We start from the raw sequence: 22518 nt of genomic DNA, 5'->3' as shown, positions 1-22518 counted from the left end.
CCATTCTCAATCTGGCCGGGAACTTCAGTGTAAAAGCGATCTTCCGTCCATGCAAAAGTTTCTTCATTCCACAACACAAACTCCATCCGCTAGACGGAGCCAGCGCAAAAAGAATAAAAAATGGCGCCCAGCTTCCTCGGACAGCCAGAGTAAGTACAGCGAGTTAATCCACTCTGGAGCTACATGGAAAAACCCCAAATGGCTTACTCACCCATTGTTTTTATAAAAGACAGTGCTTGCTTTGGACGCATAAATACCCTGCGACCATCTTTCATTTCTAATCTCAGTCTGTCCGGAAACATCAGTGCAAAAGCGATCTTCCGTTGATGTAAGAGTTTCTTACATTCCTTGAACAGATCGCATTTCTCTCTTGTCGAATTCGCAAAGTCCGGGAACAAGAAAATATTGTGATTCTTCCAAGAAAGATTTCCTTTGCTCCTCGCCTCGCGTAACACAAGATCTTTATCGGATAATCTCAGAAATTTGGCCAGAATTGATCTGGGCCTGTCTCCCTCAGCAGATCTGCGAGCCTGGACTCTGTGAGCTCGCTCGATTTCCAGCTTATGGCCTGTTATGTCGAGCAGACTCAGGAAGAGCTCGTCCAGGAATTTCACCATATCTCTGCCCACTTCATGCTCAGGAATTCCAACAATTCGTATATTGTTCCTTCGATTCCAATTTTCGAGATCTTCCAATTTTTCCAAAATGGATTACAAATCTGTTTTTGACGCGGGCAGATTAGCGGATAATTCCCTTTCCGATGATTCCAGATAATCGATCCGTCTCTCAACTTCTGCCACTCTTGTGACCAACTCAGAGAATTTTGTTTCCATCGCCGTAATCGATCGACGTATTACAGCGAGATCCTCAAAGTCAGCAACAACCTTCGTCAGCATCACCGAGATGTTGGATAGTTGACGCTGAATTTCTTCTTCCGACGTGCCATCCAAATTGAGTCCCCGGTCCGCAGGCCTGCCAGAGGTTTCAGCTAGAGCACGTAAGTGTCTTTTAATGACTCCAGAGTCTGAGGATTTTGACTTCTTTGCCATGTTTACCTCAAAGAGCAAATATGTAACTGGGTGTATCAAATCTTGCCGAATTAAACATGAAAATAATTAAACTAGCAAAATGCGCAGAGCCAGTCGCTCGCACGTCTGCTTCTCGCATGCTGTCACGTGACCTCCCCGGTAAATAAGACTTTTATACTAAATTACTTTTTTGCTTTGCGTGATTTGGATTTTCTGTGTATCACTGAAATGTGGCTTACGACGGGGGTTTAAGCCATTACTCAGAACTTTTACCTCCTGACTGTAAAGTTTTTAACGCTCCTCATTTGTCAGGTCAGGGAGGAGGGTTGGCTTCAATTTTTAAAGAAAATTTTAAATGTAGGACCCTAATATGGGATGAATACAGTAGCTTCGAACTTCAATTGTTGGAACTAGAGATTGACTCTCCTTTGGCGATTTGCTGTGATATGTCGGCACCCAAAACACCACAAATGAGTGGTCATTTATAAATTTGTTTGCAGATTTTCTAGGGGGTATCACTCCAAAGTTTGATAGACTGCTTATCATTGGAGATATTAACATCCATGTGTGTTGTCCGTCAAACTCAATGGCCAAGGAATTTATTAGCCTTCTAGACTCTTTTGACATGGTAAACGGCCCCACTCACATACAGGGTTATACACTCGATCTTGTTATATCGTTTGGCCTACCTATTGATGACATCGAATTATGTGATTATGCCATCTCTGACCATAAGCCTATATTGTTTACTATTCCATTTATATGCCATACTGATAACCCTACTAAAGTTATGCGGTCTCGCATACTTACATCCTCCATGAGTAAGGATTTTTCCACAGCATTTAAGGAGGTCTCTGCTGATCTTTCTTCTCATGACCTGAGTGCCGAGGAACACCTCAGATGGCTAAACTCTGCCTGCACAAACATCTTGGATGAAATTGCTCCACTAAAGGCAAAATATTATAGACCTTCTTCTGAACCCTGGTTAAACGACACCACCAGGGGGCTTAGACAGGCCTGCAGAAGGGCTGAAAGAAAATGGAAGAAAGACAAACTCCAGGTATCCTAAGAGATGCTAAGGGACACACATCTAAATATCAGAGAGCAGAGAGATCAGCAAAGTCTAAATTTTTCTCTGACCTCATTGAAAAGAACTGCCACAATCCAAAATCTCTTTATAATACTGTAAATGCTGTTGTGAACCCCTTTGTCAATATTGTTACTGCTGAATCGTCAGATATATGTAAAAGTGTTCTTAATTTCTTTGTTGATAAGATAAGGGACATTAGACAGAACATCATCCCGTGTACTTATGATCCTTCTGTCCCCTCTATTAGCACTGCGGTTTTTAACAAATTCGAAACCATTTCATATCCAACTTTACAAGAAACTATAAGTAAGTTGAAGCCTATTGGCTCCTTTCTTGATGTGATCCCTCCATGTCTTTTTAAACAGGTGTTTGAAGTGGCTGGGCCTAGCCTGTTAAATATTATCAATAAGTGTCTTGGATTGGGAACTGTACCTGATTTTCTGAAACATGCTTCAGTTCAACCCCTCATTAAAAAGCCAAACCTAGATACTACAGTCTTATCAAATTTTAGACCTGTTTCTAAGCTCCCTTTTATATAATTTTTTTTAGAGAAAGTAGTTTTCCAGCAATTGCATAGTTTTGTTTGGAAGAAAACAAGATATTTAAAGTTTTTCAGTCAGGCTTTAGAAAATACCACTCTACGGAGACAGCTCTTGTTAAAGTCCTAAATGATGTTCTGCTAACTATTGACACTGGTTGCTCCGCAGTACTTGTGCTTTTAGATTTGAGTGCTGCCTTTGATAAAGTTGACCATACTATTCTCATTTCTCATTTAGAGAAATGCGTTGGCATACAAGGAAATGCTTTAAATTGGTTTAAATCTTATTTTAAAAATAGAAGTTTTTCTGTCAATATTGCAGTATTTTCCTCAGGCTCAGCTCCTCTTATGTGTGGTGATGCTTCCATTAGGTTCAATCTTTAAGAAATATATCTCCTATCACTGTTATGCAGATGATAACCAAATTGACTTGCCCATGAAACATTCAAAAAACTGTGTAGACTGCCTCTTTGCCTGTCTTGCCGACTTGAAGGCATGGATGTCTCTTAACTTCTTAAATTTAAACGAAAGCATGACTGAGATTATATTGTTTGGGCCTGGGGAAGCTCTAGAAACATCTAAGTTAAATTTCAGCTCTCTAGCCCCGTATGTTAAATCTTGTGTAAAAAAATTGGGGGTGTTTTTTTACAGGGTGAGCTCAAGTTTGACGAACATGTCAACTATGTTGTTAAATCTAGTTTCTTTCATCTAAGATCATTGGCCAAATTAAAGTTGTTTCTTTCTTTTAAGAATTTTGAAAAGGCAATTCATGCACTTATTACATCAAGGCTTGACTACTGTAATTCACTATATACAGAAATCAGTCAATCATCTCTTTCTCGGTTGCAAACAGTACAAAATGCAGCTGCTAGGCTTCTGACTGGTGTAAGAAAATGTGAACACATCACCCCATTTTTAGTCTCACTACCCTGGCTGCCAGTCCACCATAGAATTGATTTTAAAGTCCTCTTACTGGTATATAGTAAATCCTTAAATGGCTTAGCACCATTTTATCTTTCTGAACTCTTATCTGGGCATCACCCCAGGAGGTCTTTAAGATCTGCAAACCAGATGTTACTATCAGTACCTAGGTCTAGACTGAAATCAAGAGGAGACTGTGTGTTTACTGTAGCTTCTCCTAAGCTTTGGAATAGTCTGCCTGTTTGTATTAGAACTGCAAAAACTGTACATGTTTTTAAATCAAAGCTTAAAGTTATCTGTTTCCTATAGCTTTTAATCAATGATGTTTTCTTGTTGCATGCTATACTTTGTGATATATTTCTTTGTATTATGTTGTATGTTATTTTTACAATGTTATGTACAGCACATTGGTCAACTGTGCTCTATAAATAAAACTGACACTGACATTTTCTTTCCTTGAAATATGTCTACTTTATTCACGCAATCAACTATTTTATTCTTATAATGCTATGACTTTATTCTCGTAATTTTGACATTATTCTCAATTTTATGATTTTAATCTCATATTGCTATGACTCCATTCTTGAAACTTTATGACTTATTCTCGTAAAAGGCATAATATGAGATTATTCTCAAAACATTTCAACTTTATTCTCATAATGCTGACATTTTTCTCGAAATCGTAGATATTTAAAAAAAAATTTAAACATGGAACTAAATGCCATTGTATAAACCTAATATAATGGGATCAAAAAAAATGGGGAAATGGATTTATACTGTATTCAAACTTATGACACAATTTTCTAATTACAGGTAATGGAGAGAACTTTCCTTCTGTTACTCCTCATCAGTCTGGAGGAGTTTCAGAGTAAACCAATCGTGTGTGTGCAGTTTTATCTGTGGAGCAAACTTGTAGAATTGGATGGCTATTGGATGGCTACTGGTAGCTTTCCACTATTGTGATGTTGCTGGTTGATAAACTCTGCCCATTACAGGGTATCCCGTTAGAGATAATTCAGAAGACAGTCTTCAAAGGCTGGGAATAACCCATTTATTTTTGTTGCCACTCACAGTACTCAGTTTGCTGTCTTATAAGACTCGGGTTTAGGCACAATATGCAGTGAGTGATTCGATGAGCCTTGTGTAGCTTGATGAGTAGTATTTGTGGTTTCTATAACACAGAAAAATTTAACAACATACATCAAAATTAAGCAGATTGCTATGAAACAATACAGCATAATATCAAATAATTAAAGCAATAAATGTATACATGAACACTGTTACTGGTTAAAGGTGCAATATGTAACAATTTTCACGTAATATTCACTTTTTTTTTTTTTTTTGCCAATGTGTGAACGGCTTGTAACGCAGCTTAAAAAATAAGCCCTTCCCGGACTTCCTAGGTTGCCTATTAAAGCCTGTAGACTGATTTTCATGCGAAGGGAGCAGGTCGCTTTTGCCGGGAAAATCCAAAGGATGTGACATTTATGCGCACTCCCGAGAGCCTTGCCTCAGTAATCGCTTCTCTTCCGCTATTCAACAGTGACAACAAACAGCAACACTAGGTAACGTTATCTTAGAAATGGAATCCAGCAAACGTCCGGCTCCCAGCACAACACCGACTCATATACAAACTCTGAGTAAGCCAAAAAAAAAACATTTATCTACTGAATCCTGTCTGGCTAAGCAGGAACGTGATCATGGTCAAGTGAAAACTAGAGTGAACATCGGCTGGGCATTTGTTTCCTGGAGGGACCTTTGTTCGGTTTTGGGGATCAAAACCGACCCTGAACTGGCATTCTTCTTATTGGACAGGTAAGCTTACATAACTGCAAAGCATGTGAAATATAGTGCCATAAGGATTAATCTGTGCAATTTTAGCTAAACTACAATAACACATTAAATGAATGCTAGACAATGTTCAAGATAATGCAAAAAGACCCATTCATTAGTGTAACATAACTTGGTTATACAGAAAATATATACATTCTGTTATTATAAAACAATAGCGCATCGATATATCAAAGTGTCAGTTGTGATGGAATCACATCAATACTGAATTGTGTCAACATATTTATAATGTACACTCTCTTTTATAAACAGCTACTGTCATCATCAACCAAATTTAGCTAACAGCTATTGATAAAGCTGGCTAGCTATCTAACGCCGACATAGGCTATTGTATAAAAGCAGTCAATGTATCATGCAAAGAAAAGTGATTACTTCAAACTACAGTCTCACATAGTCAGACCTATATCCACACTTTGTTTTAGCCCTGTTCCAGCACTGGAGAGTCAAATATAATATACAGTCTCAAAGTCTGTAGTAAAACAATCATAACTGTGTAATTTTAATTATGCTACCTCATCTGTCTGCATGATGCCGGTGAATCACGTTCAGTCTCTTGAACGTTACGTCGTTGTATCGGTCGATGCTCGCTCGCTCGCGCCCCTATGGAGTGTGTGCATGAGCGTGAGCACGAGCAACAGGTAGCTGGCTGCAGTTCACATAATGGCCACAGGTGTCATTAATATCAAGGGTTTCTGAATCTTACATACTGCACCTTTAAGAATCATTATCTCTTCCATTATCACATTTGAGGATAAACTGCCATGATCAGTGTATTGTTGTCTGCAGTAGTCCAGAGCCTCTTCCCATGTCTTATTCTGCTGCACCAGGTTCACATTAAAGTCCTTCATACAATAAAATGGTATAGACTGAGTGCAAAGATTATCATACATTTTAGCAAAGTTTTAATGTACAGAAACACATTTTTCATTGACATTATTTGGTTCTCTGGTATACCATTCGTCAATAGTTGCCACGTCGCCTGCAGACCACTTCCAGTTTTTGGGGGTGATAGCATCTCTCTGAAGTCCAATACAGTAATAATCATATGATTTCTGAATTATTGGAGAATTCTTGTAGATCTTGTCTGCTGACGGTGGACAGATCCTTATAGTGTGCTCTGCAGTACATCTGAGAATCGTGCCAGTTCTTATACTCTTTCACATAAAAATGTTTTCTAAAGAGACTGGTGTTGAGTCCAAAACGACTCAAAAGAAGGAGCAAAGTGACTGTAGTCTTCATTTTGATATAGGTGATCTCCCAATGCAGCTTTTCTGTAAGTTCAGCAGTAATTCCTGAACTGAAGAGGGGAATGATATTCCATATGTATTTGATGATAAAAAAAAGACACCTTTTCTCAAATTTCTGACTTGAACTGACCAATAAAAATAGTCTGACAGTGTTAGGCTCCTCCAACATTACATTAACAAATGTTTTCTTCAGATGTGGACAACAGGTCAATTTGAGGCAAAGCAGATGACTGAAAGGTATACCTCCAAACAAATATAGGAAAAATAGACTGTGTCATGGAAAATAGCTTGGAAAGGTGTTGAATGGGAAAAAAAAGTCTGTAAAATGAGTTTGTTTACTCTTAAATCCTCATGATACCATCACCATTTGTTACAAAGTTCTTAATCAGAAGATAATGAACTTTGTATAAATGTTCAGAGTAAATTCCCTAGTACAATTATAAATAATATTCTGATGGTAATCTTTGTGATCTAATTTAATTAATCTATTTTATTTAGCAATTTGTAATTTACAGTATACTGTATATACAGTATTTATCAAAATATATTGTAATATTGTACATTTGCATCAGAGTATTAAAAGAGTGATGCCCTTTTTTAGAAACAACTTGAAGAGTAGGATCAACCCATCCTGCAGACAAAGTGATCATCTAGAGCCCTGACGTGATGGGTGGGCCCCACGAGACCAAATCATAAATTCCAGTGCAATCTCCATATGATGGAGACTGCCAAAATTATAGACCTTAACACTGAACACACAAACCATAATACAACAACAACAAAAACAAAACAAACAAGCTAACAACTACAGCAAAAAAGAAACATTAGCCTATTGAGTAAAAGATGATCTCTGAATAATTACTACATGCTGATAACTGAAAAAGACAAAAATACAGCAATGACAGCCAGGGATGGACTGACCATCAGGAGCACAGGGAATTTTCCCAGTGGGCTGGTTGGTCGAGTAGTGGGCCAATCGGTGAAACAATCAAGCGCTGTCATTTACTGCTGCGCATGGAAAACACCAGAAGCCAAATACTCCAAAAGTGTGACGAAAAATCATGACCTGATTAAACCGTGCAGCTTTAGTTTCTGCATGTGTTTAGGATATTGTTTTTCACTACAAATTCCATACTTTATTTTTTATTGATTTATTTTAGAAACCATAATTACATCTAATGTGAAGCATTGTTTACCTGTAATTACCATAATCTAACTAATACCACAGTTAAACTTTGGATACTATTCAAGAACTATAGTACATTTTTATAAGTGCAATATGGGGAATTTAACAAAAGAGCGAAAAAGCTTGAAGCCCCATGAATTAAGGAATAATCTATGACTTTTTCAGCTCTGTTAATACGTTAATTTCTAATGACTAAAGGAAAAAATTTAATTCAATAATTAAGAGCCTGATGAAAGATCAATATCACTACTGTCAGAATGTTTGAACATAGCCCTACATAAATTAGGTGTTAATCTTTTTACAGATTATATTATAGATAATATCAGTAAATTTCTTTTTGCATCCCAACTCAAAAGCAATGCTTTATTGTCAAATGTGCATTTCTATGTGACAAAAATAATATGTGTGTTCACAGGGAAACGCATGGGCCAGATGGGCTGGATTTCTCCAGGGCAGAATTTTAGTCCCAGTCCAGGCCTGGTAACAGCACAAGGAAAAAAGAAAACAGTAAATCAATACATAGGAAGTATTCAGTGTAATGAATTCATACTATTGTATATTGTAGGGTACTCAAGTACCAAAACTGTTACAGTTTATTTATTATTTAGTTATGCACATAGTTCTGCCCCAGTTGTTGTTTGTTTACATTACATCTGTTCTGCTAAAAATGTATACAGATAGTATGTGCTCATACTTTTTTATGGCTCACTCTTTTTAAACAGAAAGTATGTTTGTAATGTTTGCAGTGGTTGTATAAAAATAAAAATACTTTTACACTGGTTCTAGGCCTACATGGGCCAGCCCTGCTTGAGATGCAAATCAGGTGATTGTTTACATTACAAAATATTTTAGTAACAAAACAAATTCTGATTTGCATCAGAGATGTGAGGTGTAAACAAAAAAAACAACAAAAAAAAAAGGAACATTTTCCTTCAGAGCGGTAAACATCAAATTTACATGTTCCATCCACATTTTCATTTCTGTGTGAAGGAACAACCACAGTAAAATAACAGGCATAAATTACTGAGAAATATCACAACTAAATGAATGAATAATTTAATAAAGACACAATATGGCCAGCTATTTTATTTATCTTTGCTAGACCAATGAAAATATTTCCTTAATGAGATAGTTCACCCAAAAATGAAAATGCTCTCATCATTTACTCACCATCATGCCATCCCAGATGTGTGTGAATTTCTTTCTTCTGCTGAACACACACACACACACACACACACACACACACACAAACACAAAGATTTTAAAAAGAATATTTCAGCTCTGTAGATCCATAATATACAAGTGAATGGTGACCAGATCTTTAAATGCCCAAAAGACAGTATGAAAGTAATCCATAAGTCTCCAGTGGTTAAATCCATGTCTTCTGAAGTGATATGATGGGTGTGGGTGAGAAAGGACCAATATTTAATGTATTGTTTTATCTGTAAATCTACACTTTCACTTTTACATTCTGGTGTGGAAATGACTTTCACTTTCACATTCAGCCACCTACTGGTTGGGGCTGGTCAAAGGTGATTGATAGTAAAAAAAATAAATTAAAAAAAAGGACTTAAATATTGATCTGTTTCTCACCCACACCTATCATATTGCTTCAGAAGACATGGATTTAATCACTGGAGTCTTATTTATATAGCACATTTAAAAGCAATGGAAGTTAACCCAAAGTGCTGCACAATTAGAAAAACATAAAATATATAAACAAACACAAAAAAATAAATGTACTTTTAATTCAAAAAGAAAGGGGAAAAAAAATACAACCTCAATTTGTCATAAGCTATAGAGGTGGGTTTTTAAGCTCGTTTTAAACATTTGAATAGAGGGAGATGCTCTAATGTGAAAAGGCAGGCCACCATTCACTTGCATTGTATGGACCTACAGAGCAGAGATATTCTCCTAAAAATCTTAATTTGTGTTCTGCAGAGGAAAGAAATTCATACACATCTGGAATGGCATGACGGTAAGTAAATGATGAAAGAATTTTCATTTTTGGGTGAACTAACCCTTTAAGGTGCCAAAGCAGGATCAACGTTGCTAATAAGGCAAGCTGAGTGATATAGAAAGTGAAATATTATACAAAATATAGGACAATGTAGCCTACGATCCTTAATATGGCAATCACAGAGTACTGTAAGAGAACTAATCACCAGACTGCCAAAAACTAATGTTTTTAACCCACAAGCTGAGCAGAGACAGAGAGTGAAACAAATTAGCAAAGATGAAACCAATAATTATAACTAACAGTTGAATTCTGATTACATCATCATGTTCAGAAGTTAATAAATAGCAAAGCATTTCTGCTAACCTAGTAAGATTCATTTAACAGTTACTTAATTAAATGATGCCCTCCTGACACAGAGAAAGTTGAGCCTCCGATCACAGTCTCTGGGCTTCCAAACCTTCTCATTTCTATTTAAAACTCCACACCGCTGACTCATAGCAGGACACTGGAGCTCTCCCTCCGCAGACCAGGACGTATAGTCAACATCATCTCCATTTACCCAGAACCAATGACCAGCTAAAAAGCGCAGGCCGGTCCAAACATCTTCTGTCTGGGCTGCTGTGATCGTATTCCTTGCCTCTGCCATAATCATCTCAATGTTTATAATGGCCAGATCAATGTAGTGCTGTCTGCAGTAGTCCAGAGCCTCTTCCCATGTTTTTTCCTGCTGCACCAGGATCAGCTCATAGACCTCCATACAATAAAAGGGTATTGTCCAAGAACAATCACTATCATATAAATGAGACATATAAAGAAAACCACATCTTTTATAGTAAATGCTGTGTTCTCCATATCCCCATCCATTAATTGTTGCCTTCCCACCTTCAGACCAATTCCACGTTTTTAGGTTGACATCTGTCTGAAGTCCAAGCCAAATATAATAGTAATAATTAGAGAGTGGTTCTAGATCTTGACTGTTGACAGTGGACAGATCATCATAGTGCTCTCTGCAGTACTTCTGTGCATCATGCCAGTTCATAGCCTGATTCACAAAATAGTGAAATCTGTAGACACTGGAGTTCAGTCCAAAGAAACTCAAAAACAGGAGCACAGTGCCTGTAGTCTTCATTCTGAAATATGTGATCTCCCAATGCAGCCTTTCTGTAAGCTCATCAGTAATGCCAGAAAAGAAGATGGGAATGGTATTAAACATGCATTTGATAATAGCACTGACTTGTTACCACACCTTTTCACAAATTTCTGACACAAACTGACCAATAAAAACAGCAAGTCTCTGACATTGACAGTGACCTTAAAAGTATTAGTCTCCTCAGGCATTACATTAACAAATTGTTGTGGCCTACAGGCTTATTTGTAGGCAAATCAGATGACCCAAAAAAATTAAAATAAATAAATAAATAAACAACAACAAAAAAATGGTACAGTACATGGTTTGGAAATGCCTTGGAGGCAAACACTGTGTGTGTTAAAATAGTTAGTTTACTCTTAAAATCACCATAATCTCCATTTCTGATAAGACATTCTTCACTGGAAGATATGGGCATTGTAGAAATGCGCAGAGCATATTGCCTAATGTAACGATTAGAAATAGTTGTCTTACATGAGCATTACTTATCATACCAATATCTGTGAGATATAGGCAATGTATATAAGTAAGCCCTCCACACAAACTTCATCTCATATGTACTGTAGATGTGCAACAGTTTGGTTCGCTTATAACATGGATTGAGATCTGAAACAGAAGAGCACTTCACCAGATCTTAAATGAAAAGCCTTAAAGGAATAGTTCACCCAAAAATAAAAATTTGCTGATAATTTACTGATGCTGATACATCCAAGATATATCTGAGTTTCTTTCTTCATCAAAACAGAATTTAAGATTTTTAAGATTTCATTTCAGGCCTCCTCCTTTAAACAATGCAAGTGAATGTACTCCATTTTTTGATGGTCCAAAATGCATATTTAGGGTGCATCAAAATAATCCACACGACTCCAGTCGACAAATAAAGTTCTTCTGAACCCAAACGATTGATTATTTTTACAAACAAAACAATACTTATATACTTTTTAACTACAAATGTTCGCTTCCATACATCTCTGTGACGCACGCTCATAAGAGGGATGACGTAAGCTCGTTGGTAAGGTCACGCATCACGTGGAGGAGGAGGCAGGAAGCGCATCAATGTTTACAAGAGAAACTTGCACAGACCACAGACCAAGTGCCGTTCACAAACCAAAACAGTCCAAAACTATTTCAAAACAATATAAAATAAAATAAAAAATAACTTCCAAATAATAATAAAAAAACATTACTGCAGTAAATAACTATCCTTTATTTTGGAGCAATGCCGTAGCATTATCTACTTGTACCTTTTCTTTAGCAGAAATATATAGGCTATTTGACTGTCAGGAATTCAAGCCACACAAGTTGTAGTTAGTGAAACCAAGTGCGTGAGCATTTACTGAGATTCACAGGATTTACACAGTGAGATCAATGGTACAGGTGATATCACAGAAGAGAAGCTTCACATCTAAAGAAGAGGTAACAGGCAAAACAACAGGGTAAGCACTAAACAGATATCGACGAAGATCAAGAGCAAATACAGACAGTTAAATAAACACTGCGAGTCCTTTGTGTGAGACTTGACAGTGAAGTGGCGTGAAGGTGAGTTATTTATGCAGGCATTGATGAGCGAGTGAATTGAGTGCAGGTGCGGTGAATTAGAAATCAGGTGATGAGGAGCGGAGTGCTGAGGGAGGTGCAGAGCCCGAGGGAGGCGTGACAATGACAAAGTTTTCACACAAACCTGAGTTCGCTGGAAAAACAGCACGGGCACAACCGATGAATTCAGATATTGACCCTTTGTTTCTTTCGATGATCTGAAATCCTCAGGGGTAAAATGTTCACTGCACACCCTTCAATATTTGAGGGAATGTAGGGGTGTACTGATATCCAGGTTCAGTGCGATAAGCCAGAGCTTCAATCGCTCATGATCATGTATATGCAATCGATGAAAAGTTAATATTTTTCCCAGCGTGCTTTTTCTTTAGGGTTTCTGAAGGTTGAAGCATCCAGGATACACACACCAAATGACCATTTTGAACAATACACTTATACAAATTCAAATCTACAGCAAATACAATTAAACTTTTGCACAGTGCTCCTTCTCTTGTAAACAATGGTGTGCTTCCTGCCTCCTACACGTGATGCATGGCCTTACCAACGAGCTTACGTCATCCCTCTTATGAGCGCGCGTCACAGAGATGAACGGAAGTGAACATTTGTAATTAAAAAGTATAAGTATTGTTCTGTTTGTAAAAATAATCAATCGTTTGGGTTCAGAAGAACTTTATTTGTCGACTGGAGTCATGTGGATTATTTTGATGCACCCTAAATATGCATTTTGGACCGTCAAAAAATGGAGTACATTCAGTTGCATTGTTTAAGCGCGTACCTGCATTAGCGCTCAAACATTAGCCGCCTGTCAATCAAACAGCACGCAGCTACAGACGTCAGGAAATAAAAAGTCAATCTTTTATATTTTATCTAGATCAACCAACCAGTGGTTGTCTTGCTATTGCGATTGATGTAATGAACACCACTGGTCTAGATGTAGAATACAGGCTAAGTATAGAAAATTACTCAAAAGTTTATCATCGATATCGTGGACATCTCTCTTTTTTTTCAGATAAACATCAAGATTGTTTTATCGCCCAGCCCTATTGATAACATTGCCTTAATCTCTCACATCAACCCAATAATCTCAGTGATAGATAGCTAATTTACAGGCTACATTATAGACACACAGAATCTAGTAAGCAGAAATATAAAATTTACCTCGATATGTTTCTTAAAATTAGAGGCAGGATTAATGCTGATATCTGGCTTGAGCAAGTTAAACTCACATGACACAGTCAAGCAATTGGCCTTTTTTACTGTGAAAATCCCTTTCAGGTGCAGCCGTGATGTTCAGGTGCTGAAAATGTGTTTGAGGCATCCATAACTGTTGGCGCCAGATCAACAACTGCCGTTCAAGTTTTTTTTTAGGTGTGATTTGATTGGATGGGAGTCAGGAGACTCTCTCTAAACAATCATGTTGATAGATAAAAATGAAATCAGCACAGGGAAGTAGCAAATACAGACTGTGGGAAAATAGCGCATTAAAAGTACAGTTACAGCACTTCAAATGTACTCAAGTAAAAGTATACCATTTTTAAACTACTTAAAGTACAATTAATGGGAAAAAGTAGTTAATTACAGTAATGTGAGTATTTGTAATTCGTTACTTTACACCCCTGTAAATCAATCAATTTGACATTTTGACACATAGTATAGGTTATAACTACTTACATGCTACTCATGATTTAAAGTAGTTAAGCTACAGTCAAGCTACCCTTTTGAAAAAGTAGCTAGCTACACTACAAGCTACTTTCAAAAAGTTTCTAGCTACATTGAAGCTACTTAATTAGGCAAAACAAATATTTTGCAATGTTACTATCAAACTAATAATAATAATAACACAATTTACACTTAACATTTATTAATTAATAAATGTTTTAATTAAATACAATAAATGTATTTAAATGTATTCAATAAATTTAATGTATTTAATACATTTAATGAATAGAAACATTAACACTTTTCAGTCCTCCTGCCCAGGAGTAGCATCTTTCCCTAAAGAAAACATTTTTATGACAAACTGTCCTTGGCCTGACATTTTGTGCTTATCACATAATATTTGGTATGGATAATATATGAATAGAGACTAGGCTTGTTTCGAGGCAATTTTGAAATCCTGGCCGGATGCTTTTTTCAGGTCCAAAAAAGACGACATGTCTGGGAAAGAAATGACGTATGGTCATCCTGTAATAGATAGTAGCATAATAATACATGGCATAAGAAATAATTGATTTTACTAGACATTTTATTTATTTTACATGAAAATAATAGTTAATTAAATGCTAAGAAATAGAGAAAATGTATTATTAAATAGTTGCATTATAGGAATTATTTATCTCGCTGCTCCCAATAACGTACAGATAATCTCTCAATATAATAACTTATATTAGTTTATTTAAAAAAGTAAAAATGAAGTGTCTGAAACATTCTCGGTGTTCTTTCATCATTCTCAGATTTACTGTGGTTGATCACTCTTCGTAACCATCAGACAGCCTCTTCTTATCCAAGTGAGCTGTAAAGTGTCTGATTTAACAGTAGATGGCGGTAATGCACTATTTTAGTTTGTGATCTGCCTACAAAAGAAGAAGATGCTGCCTGATTCTGAGCAGTAGCCAGAACTACACTGCGTCACTACCAGATCATCAGACGTTTTGCCGGTAGAAGTTTGGATTCTACGCAATTAAGAAGGCAATTAGTTATAATCTGATCAACATGATGTAGCATTTGGTCACGCTATACTGCTACTTGAGGGAAAAAGTAGCTCGCCACTCGAAAAGCTACACTGTTTTAAAAGTAGCTGAGCTACTGTCACGCTACTGAAAAATGTAATTAAGTTAGTTGCGTCACTACTTATAGTTAGTTACTCCCCAACACTGGTCATTCAAAAGGGCAAGTCTCTCAGCAACCTTGTGTTCAGCATATTCCCTGGCTTTTTCATGAGCTTCTCTCAATCTGTCTTAATGAATCACTAACCAATCATGTTTTCTGTCCACAGTTTGCTCTTGACCTAGCAGTGCATCTACTGGAAGATCTGGGTCGACTCCAAACAGCAAGCATTGTGGTGAATATCTAGTGGTTGCATGTGGTGTTACATTATAAGCATAAACCAACTCAGGAAGGTGTTCTGTCCAATGCCTTTTCTTTTCAGGGGGAAGTATGCGTAAAAGATCATGGAGCGTTCTGTTAAAGCACTCGCACTGAGCGTTACCCTGAGGCCGATAGTGTGTGGTGCGGGATTTCTTTAAACCATACATTTTACACAGCTCAGCAATCACGTGGCTTTCAAAATTTCTGCCCTGATCAGAATGCAGTCGTTCAGGCACACCATATTTCATGAACCACTCTTTCAGAAGGATATTGGCAGTGGTATCAGCCCTCAGATCCTTGGTTGGAAATGCCTTTGTGAACTTTGTGAAAACATCAGTCACAATTAACACATTCTCACAGCCATCAGAGGCAGGTTCAAGCACAGTAAAATCTACTGCCACTACTTCAAGGGGCCTTGAAGCCAGAAATGGAGAATGTATCCTTAGCTGTGGCATCTTGGTTAAGATGCACCTTTGACACTTTCTGATCCACTACTACACATCATTATACATGCCAAGCCAGAAGCATCATTGCCTCAACAGTTTTAGCGTACGCTCAATGCCCTGATGTCCCATACAGTCATGGACACTTTCAAGGACCTCTTCTTTAAGACATGAGGGTAAGAGCAGCTGTTGACATTGACCACGATGTTGGTCATTCACAATGTGATAAAGCAAGCCATCCAGCTCTCTAACACTCTTCCACAGCTTTATCAGTGACAGTATAGACTTTGATAGACCAGATCTCTCATGAGTGGTGGGCTTTTGTTTACGTTCCCAAAAGGTTCTGAAAGAACTGAGAGTGGGATCTTTCATTTGAAAATCTTTCAGTTCAGCTGTTGTATAACCTGGCAGTGTAGGCGTTCATCCATGAGGGTTACTGCTTTCCTCTACTCCACACCCTAAAGCACAAATCTGTCTAACTCTACAGCACTTTTCACCAGCCATCACTAAGTTAGGCTCTAAGGCTGATCCTTTGTTTATTATATTGCAGATGGCAATGCAGTCATCATATTCAGCATCCTCAGTAGTGGCAGGCTCCCCTGCTAATGGCTGTCAAGAGAGGGCATCAGCAGCTACATTATGCCATCCTTGGTGGTATTTCACTTCAAAATCAAAGACTGCTAATTGAATGATCCATTTTTGCTCAGTTGCACCGAGCTTGGCTGTCTTTAGATGGCACAGAGTATTGTTATATGTGATGACCACAAACTTGGAACCCAGCAAGTAACCACAGAATTTTTCAAAGATAGCCCACTTGAGGGCCAGTAGCTCAAGCTTAATGCTACTGTAATTTCTGTCATTCCTTTCTGTTTTACTAAGTCTCCTACTGGCATAAGCTATGAATCTCCTACACTCACCCTGCTGCTGGTATAAGACAGCACCCAGGACTTCACAGCTCGCATCAGTCTCCAATGTGAAAGGAAGATTGAAATCTGCATACCCTAATACAGGAGTAGAAGTAAGCTTCTCCTTAAGCAGCTCAAATAGTGATTGACATTCTGATGACCACAAAGCACTAAACTCTCTCTTTGTTGCGCAGGTTCACTAAATCATGGAGGGGGGGGGCGGCAATTCTAGAAAAACCATCAATGAACCTTCGGTAGTAACCACAGAACCCTAAGAACAAGCGTAATTCCTTAACTGTACTGGGAATTTTCCATTCCATTTACCTGGATCAGTACCAGTATCTCGAGCTGAGATCTGAAGACCTAAGAAAGTTACTTCTTGCTGCAAGAAATAACACTTTTCAGTTTAACTTTGAGACCTGTTTCTTTTAGTCTGTTAAAGACTACTTCCAGTCTCTGTAAGTGCTCAGGGAAAGTGGGCAAGTACACCAGTATGTCGTCAAGGTACACTAGCATGATCTGAAAAATTTGATCAACCACAGAACCTGCATAAGACGTTGAAACGTTGAAGGTCCATTGCAAATCCCAAAGGGCATCTGAGAATACTCAAAGATCCCAAATGGAGTCGTAAATGCAATCTTATGCCTGTCTCACTCGTGGACAGCAACCTGATGATATCCACTTACTAAATCAGTGGAAGAAAAAACTTTGCTCCTTGTAGTGCATCAAAGATTTCATCTATCCTAGACAGAGGAAATGTGTCTTGTTTGGTCTTTGTGTTCAGCTGCCTGTAATTGACACAAAGCCTGAGACTGCCATCAGTTTTCCTAACTAGCACGATTGGTGAAGCATAAGCACTTGTGTGTTCTTGGATCACTCCTTTCTTAAGGAGTTTGGTGATTTGTTTTCTGACTTCCCTATACTGAGTAGGTGAGATACGCCTATAAGGCTGTACCGGTGACATCATCCACCACGTGAATCTCATGTTGCACTTTGTCTGTAAAACCGAGGTCTTCATCCTCGAGAGCAAAAACATCATAGTACTTCATCAAGAAATCACTCAGGGCTGCCTGGTGTTCAGGAGTACCACCAATGTTTAGCTTGTTGAGAAACTTTTTGGAGGTTTTTGGAATTTTTTGTTCCCTTGACCATTACCATTGTAATTGATGAAGCAAGTATGTGTACCATGTCTTTTCCAGCCACTCTGTCTATGCTTCGCTTCTCTAGACTGCTGGCACTCTGCATATGCTGAAATGCCTCCCTCCAGTCAGACTGAAACTCTCCACCTAGGGTAGTATCAAACTCTGCATGAACCAGTTGTCTACATCTGTTATGATATGCCAATGATGGCTGGTACAGCAGAAGAGTTTTGTGAGTCTCCAACAACTAGAAAAAAACACTCTGGTACGGTAATACCCATGGTTTCAACCTCCAACTCAAGATAACCAAGGTAAGGTATGTCTAAACCACTGGCAGCTGTAATCTTCAGCCAACCTGCTGTGGACAGCACATCTTCTTCCTCCCCAGACAGGTGTTCTCTGAAGAAACTCTCAGAAATTGTACTGACTTGGCTTCCTGTATCAAGTAAATAAGAGGCCAATACTCCACTAATCTTTAGATTAGCGACAGGATATTTTCCCACAACACGCTGGAGTAGTCAGTCAAGTCAAGCATCGAGCCTGTGGACTGCCCTTGCACTGCCTGGCTCACAGCAAGCGAGGGTGTATATTTCCCTGCTGCACTGATGATTTAGCATTCTCTGTGACAGTCTGTTTGTTTTTCCTTTACACACCTCTTAGCTATGTGTCCTACACCACTACACCGGAAATATATTGGCTGGCCATCATCTGTAATCCTTGGATGCATCTTGGGTTTACAATGAGCCACAGGTTCTGACTTAGTTAGGGTTTGGCAATTCGCTCTGACAACGATTCGATTAGATTAAAATTTTCTACCTAATAAATTCGATGCATTGTGAAGTATCGTGAAATCTGAAATCTAAAAACAGTAATTACAGATGATGTCATGTGCAGGCAGATATGATCCATGTAACACAGGAAATGTGGTAACCTTGAGTTCCCTATTCATTTTGGGAAAGGGAAAGAGACATCTAAACAGAGAAGACTCCGCTTGTCAAGCCCGTTTACGAGAATTCAATCACATTGTCATGCAGGACTGTTTGTGGCACTTGCTGCGAAAGATAAAATTGTTTGATCTTTTCACGACTGCCGCATTTCATTGACCATTCACAGGGTGACTGTAATCAACTGGTTAGTTCCCTTCAGAACAGTCTGCAATAGCTCTCTATTTGTAGCATTTGCTATAATTCGCTAACTCTTCACAGCCATGTCTGCCCACCAGTCACATTTATGGTTAAACTGTTTTACAGAGAAATGACACATTTTGTGGAGATACAAAAGCAATATTAACATAATATATCATAATCTGGGTGGAAGGCAACAACAAATTACCATGCAAACAGTTTTGAATAATGACAAGGAAAGCCAAACTTGGCAGTATCCATCCATCCATCTATCCATCCCATCCATCCCTCCCATCCTATGTAGGTTCAGGGGGTGAACTCGGATGTATAAAAATTTCAAAGTGTGCTTTCTTGCCCTTTAATTTTGCGTGCTCTGCTCCGTGTCTGCTGCAAGATAGTTAGTGTAATATGAAACGGACACATTGGGTATTAGTATATAATGATAATGATAATAATGATTCTTACATTTCGTAATCGATACATCAACATTCCTTTAAAAGTTCGATGCATCACGATGCATTTTTCCACCCCTAGACTTGGTGCACTGCAAAGTGAGTTTCTCGACAGCTTGTGTTAGCTCTCCTATAGCTTTTTCTTGTTCTGCTACAATTTTTAAAACTTCTTCAAGAGTGGCAGGGTTTTTCTCAGATAGACCAACAGCAGCGCACTGAGCTTCTGCTGTCTCAGACACAACACTTCTGTTGCTGACTAATTTTGTTACATGAGATTTAGGATATTCTAAAGACCACATAAGGGCTTCATCTCACACTTCAATAGGTATTGACTGTGGCTTGTCTCTCACAAGTTTACGAAGCTCCCTTCTAAGGCCTGTGTCCCTAATCCCCTCAATGAATTAATCTCGGATTGCCAAATTCACATTTGATATTGCATTTGATGATTGTTTCAGGATAGAACTCAAAATTTGAGACAAAGCATGAGAGTAAGTATGAGCATCCTCGCCTTCTATTTGTTTATGGCTATATGTTTGCAATAACTGAGACACACTGTGCTTTTCTCGAAAAGCTTCTCTCAAGTACACAAAGAGGTCACATGGTCGCTTTGGTTCATTCTCCATCCGTAATCTGACCTCTTCTAAGGCTGCACCCTTTAGGAGGGAGAGTGCCAGGTCATACAGTGTCCTCAGTGGTCTGATTTCAAGCATGTAGTACCCTGTCACCTTCGTCACTGAACTCATCAACATGTCTCCCATCTTTTATGAAATGACCACTAAATGGTTGAATGTAATGCTCTCTTGGCACATATACATAAGACCTGGTTGGCTCTCTACTCAAATTGGCAAAAGCTGCCATGATCTTGTCATGCTTTTTGTTGAGTTCTTGAATCTGTCCCTGAACATCATGCATACTACTACCTGCACCATGTTCATCATCAGTGTTTTGTAATACTGTACTATCTTCATCAAATTGTGACATTTTGAAAAGTTCAAATTATCTCAGTTCAACTCAGTCAAAAAGTTAACTTGTGGGCAAAACAAAAAGTCTCTTAATCAGTCCGTAATTTTTCTTTTTTCTTTTCCTGTAGTCAAAGGATATTGCTGAATGTCTGTATAATACTTCTATTTTCTCTTGTAGACAGTCACTTAATAGGTGTCTCATCGAACAGAACTTAGCGTAATCAGGCGCTTTGAGTTTTTGTACTTATTTGAAAAATGAAAAATTGGATTACAATTCAGCAGTTTTCTGACAATTTGTAAATGTGACTCAAAAAGAACAATGTCCCAAATGAGAGAAAAATGATTCAGTAAATTTCAGCACAATGAAATTCAGTAGAAAGAAATATGGTACAATGAAATAAGGTAGAGGCTAATGTCAAAAGAAAATACAAACAGGGCATTAGCTTAATCATAACTTCAACACATACTTAATACATGCTTATATCATTCACAGCATTTTATGCATTTAACACATGCTTAAACACTCACAGTATTTTATGCATTTAACACATGCTTAAATACTCATGCAATGCATTTTATGCATTTCTAACCAGGCTTCAAGGACATGTATAACAGTTTAAAACAATAGAATTCTCATATTTTCACATATAACAAATATTATACTTATTTGGAAAACACTCTGGGCTATAAATCATTAAATAATATATGATTAATACTAAATTTACATACCCAGTTCTTGCACATGTGCACAAACGTGGTCAAACTCCACACATGCAATCTATATGCAGCCTTCAAAAATGATCCAGAACAAACACTCAGTTTTAACATTCAACTCTTCTGAGCACATATTTAATGCAATTTATCAGCATTTTGTGTAAAATATGATATTTACCTAAAGAATTATCAACCGATGAACAAAACTTGGAGCTCTCTTGCCCAACATATGCTCTCACATTCTAACCAGCACATGTCAGAATCAGAAATCAGAATAAGCTTTTTTTTGCCAGGTATGCAAAAGTATGCACATACAAGGAATTTGTCTTGGTGACAGAAGCTTCCTGTGCACAAACAATACAACAACAAGACAAAGATAATAATAAATAAATAGAATAAAAATAAAAAGTGAATAGAAAATATAAGTAGATATAGAAATACATAATAAGACAAATATATATATATATATATATATATATATATATATATATATATATATATATATATATACGTATGTACAAATACAAATCTGTGATATACAGATGTGAGGGAATGTATGGCAGAAGAGCCATAAATAAAAAGAGCCTATTTATAAATATAAATAAACTAAGCTGTGTATTGCACATAATTATAACTCAATGGGGCAGTTTTAACTGTTCATGAGATGGATAGCCTGAGGGAAAAGACTGTTCCTGTGCCTGATGGTTCTGGTGCTCAGTGCTCTGTAGCACCTGCCACAAGGCAACAGTTCAAAAAGGTAGTGGCCTGGGTGAGTGGTGTCCAGGGTGATTTTTCCAGCCCTTTTCCTCACTCTGGAAGTGTACAGTTCTTGAAGGGAGAGCAAGGGGCAACCAATAATCCGCTCAGTAGTCCGAACTGTCCTTTGTATTATTCTGATGTCCGATTTCATAGCTGAACCAAACCAGACAGTTATTGAAGTGCAGAGATCAGACTCCATGACTGCTGAGTAGAACTGTATCAGCAGTGCCTTTGGCAGGTTGAACTTCCTCAGCTGGTGAAGAAAGTACAAACTCTGCTGGGCCTTTTTCACAGTGGAGTCAGTGTAGGTCTCCCACTTCAGGTCCTGTGAGATGGTAGTAGGGCTGGGCAATATGGCAAAAAATATTATCACAATATTCTTTTTCATATCATTTGATATCAATATTTATC

At 37.8% G+C, this 22518-nt stretch overlaps 1 protein-coding gene across 1 annotated transcript; it reads right to left on the bottom strand.

The window, feature by feature from the left end:
- Positions 1-8295: 8295 nt before the first annotated feature.
- LOC127453527 (snaclec stejaggregin-B subunit beta-1-like) lies at positions 8296-10950 on the bottom strand. The gene is made up of 2 exons (XM_051719993.1): positions 10185-10950; positions 8296-8338 (listed from the first exon to the last, which is right to left on the bottom strand). Exon 1 carries the CDS (start codon positions 10948-10950, stop codon positions 10210-10212), a length of 741 nt encoding a protein of 246 aa, XP_051575953.1. The 3' UTR covers positions 8296-8338; positions 10185-10209.
- Between the last annotated feature and the right edge of the window lie 11568 nt (positions 10951-22518).

The sequence above is a fragment of the Myxocyprinus asiaticus genome, chromosome 1 (genome assembly GCF_019703515.2).
Source record: "Myxocyprinus asiaticus isolate MX2 ecotype Aquarium Trade chromosome 1, UBuf_Myxa_2, whole genome shotgun sequence".
Taxonomy (NCBI): domain Eukaryota; kingdom Metazoa; phylum Chordata; class Actinopteri; order Cypriniformes; family Catostomidae; genus Myxocyprinus; species Myxocyprinus asiaticus.
Note: the sequence above shows the minus strand (reverse complement) of the source record. Positions and strands in the feature narration are given on the sequence as shown.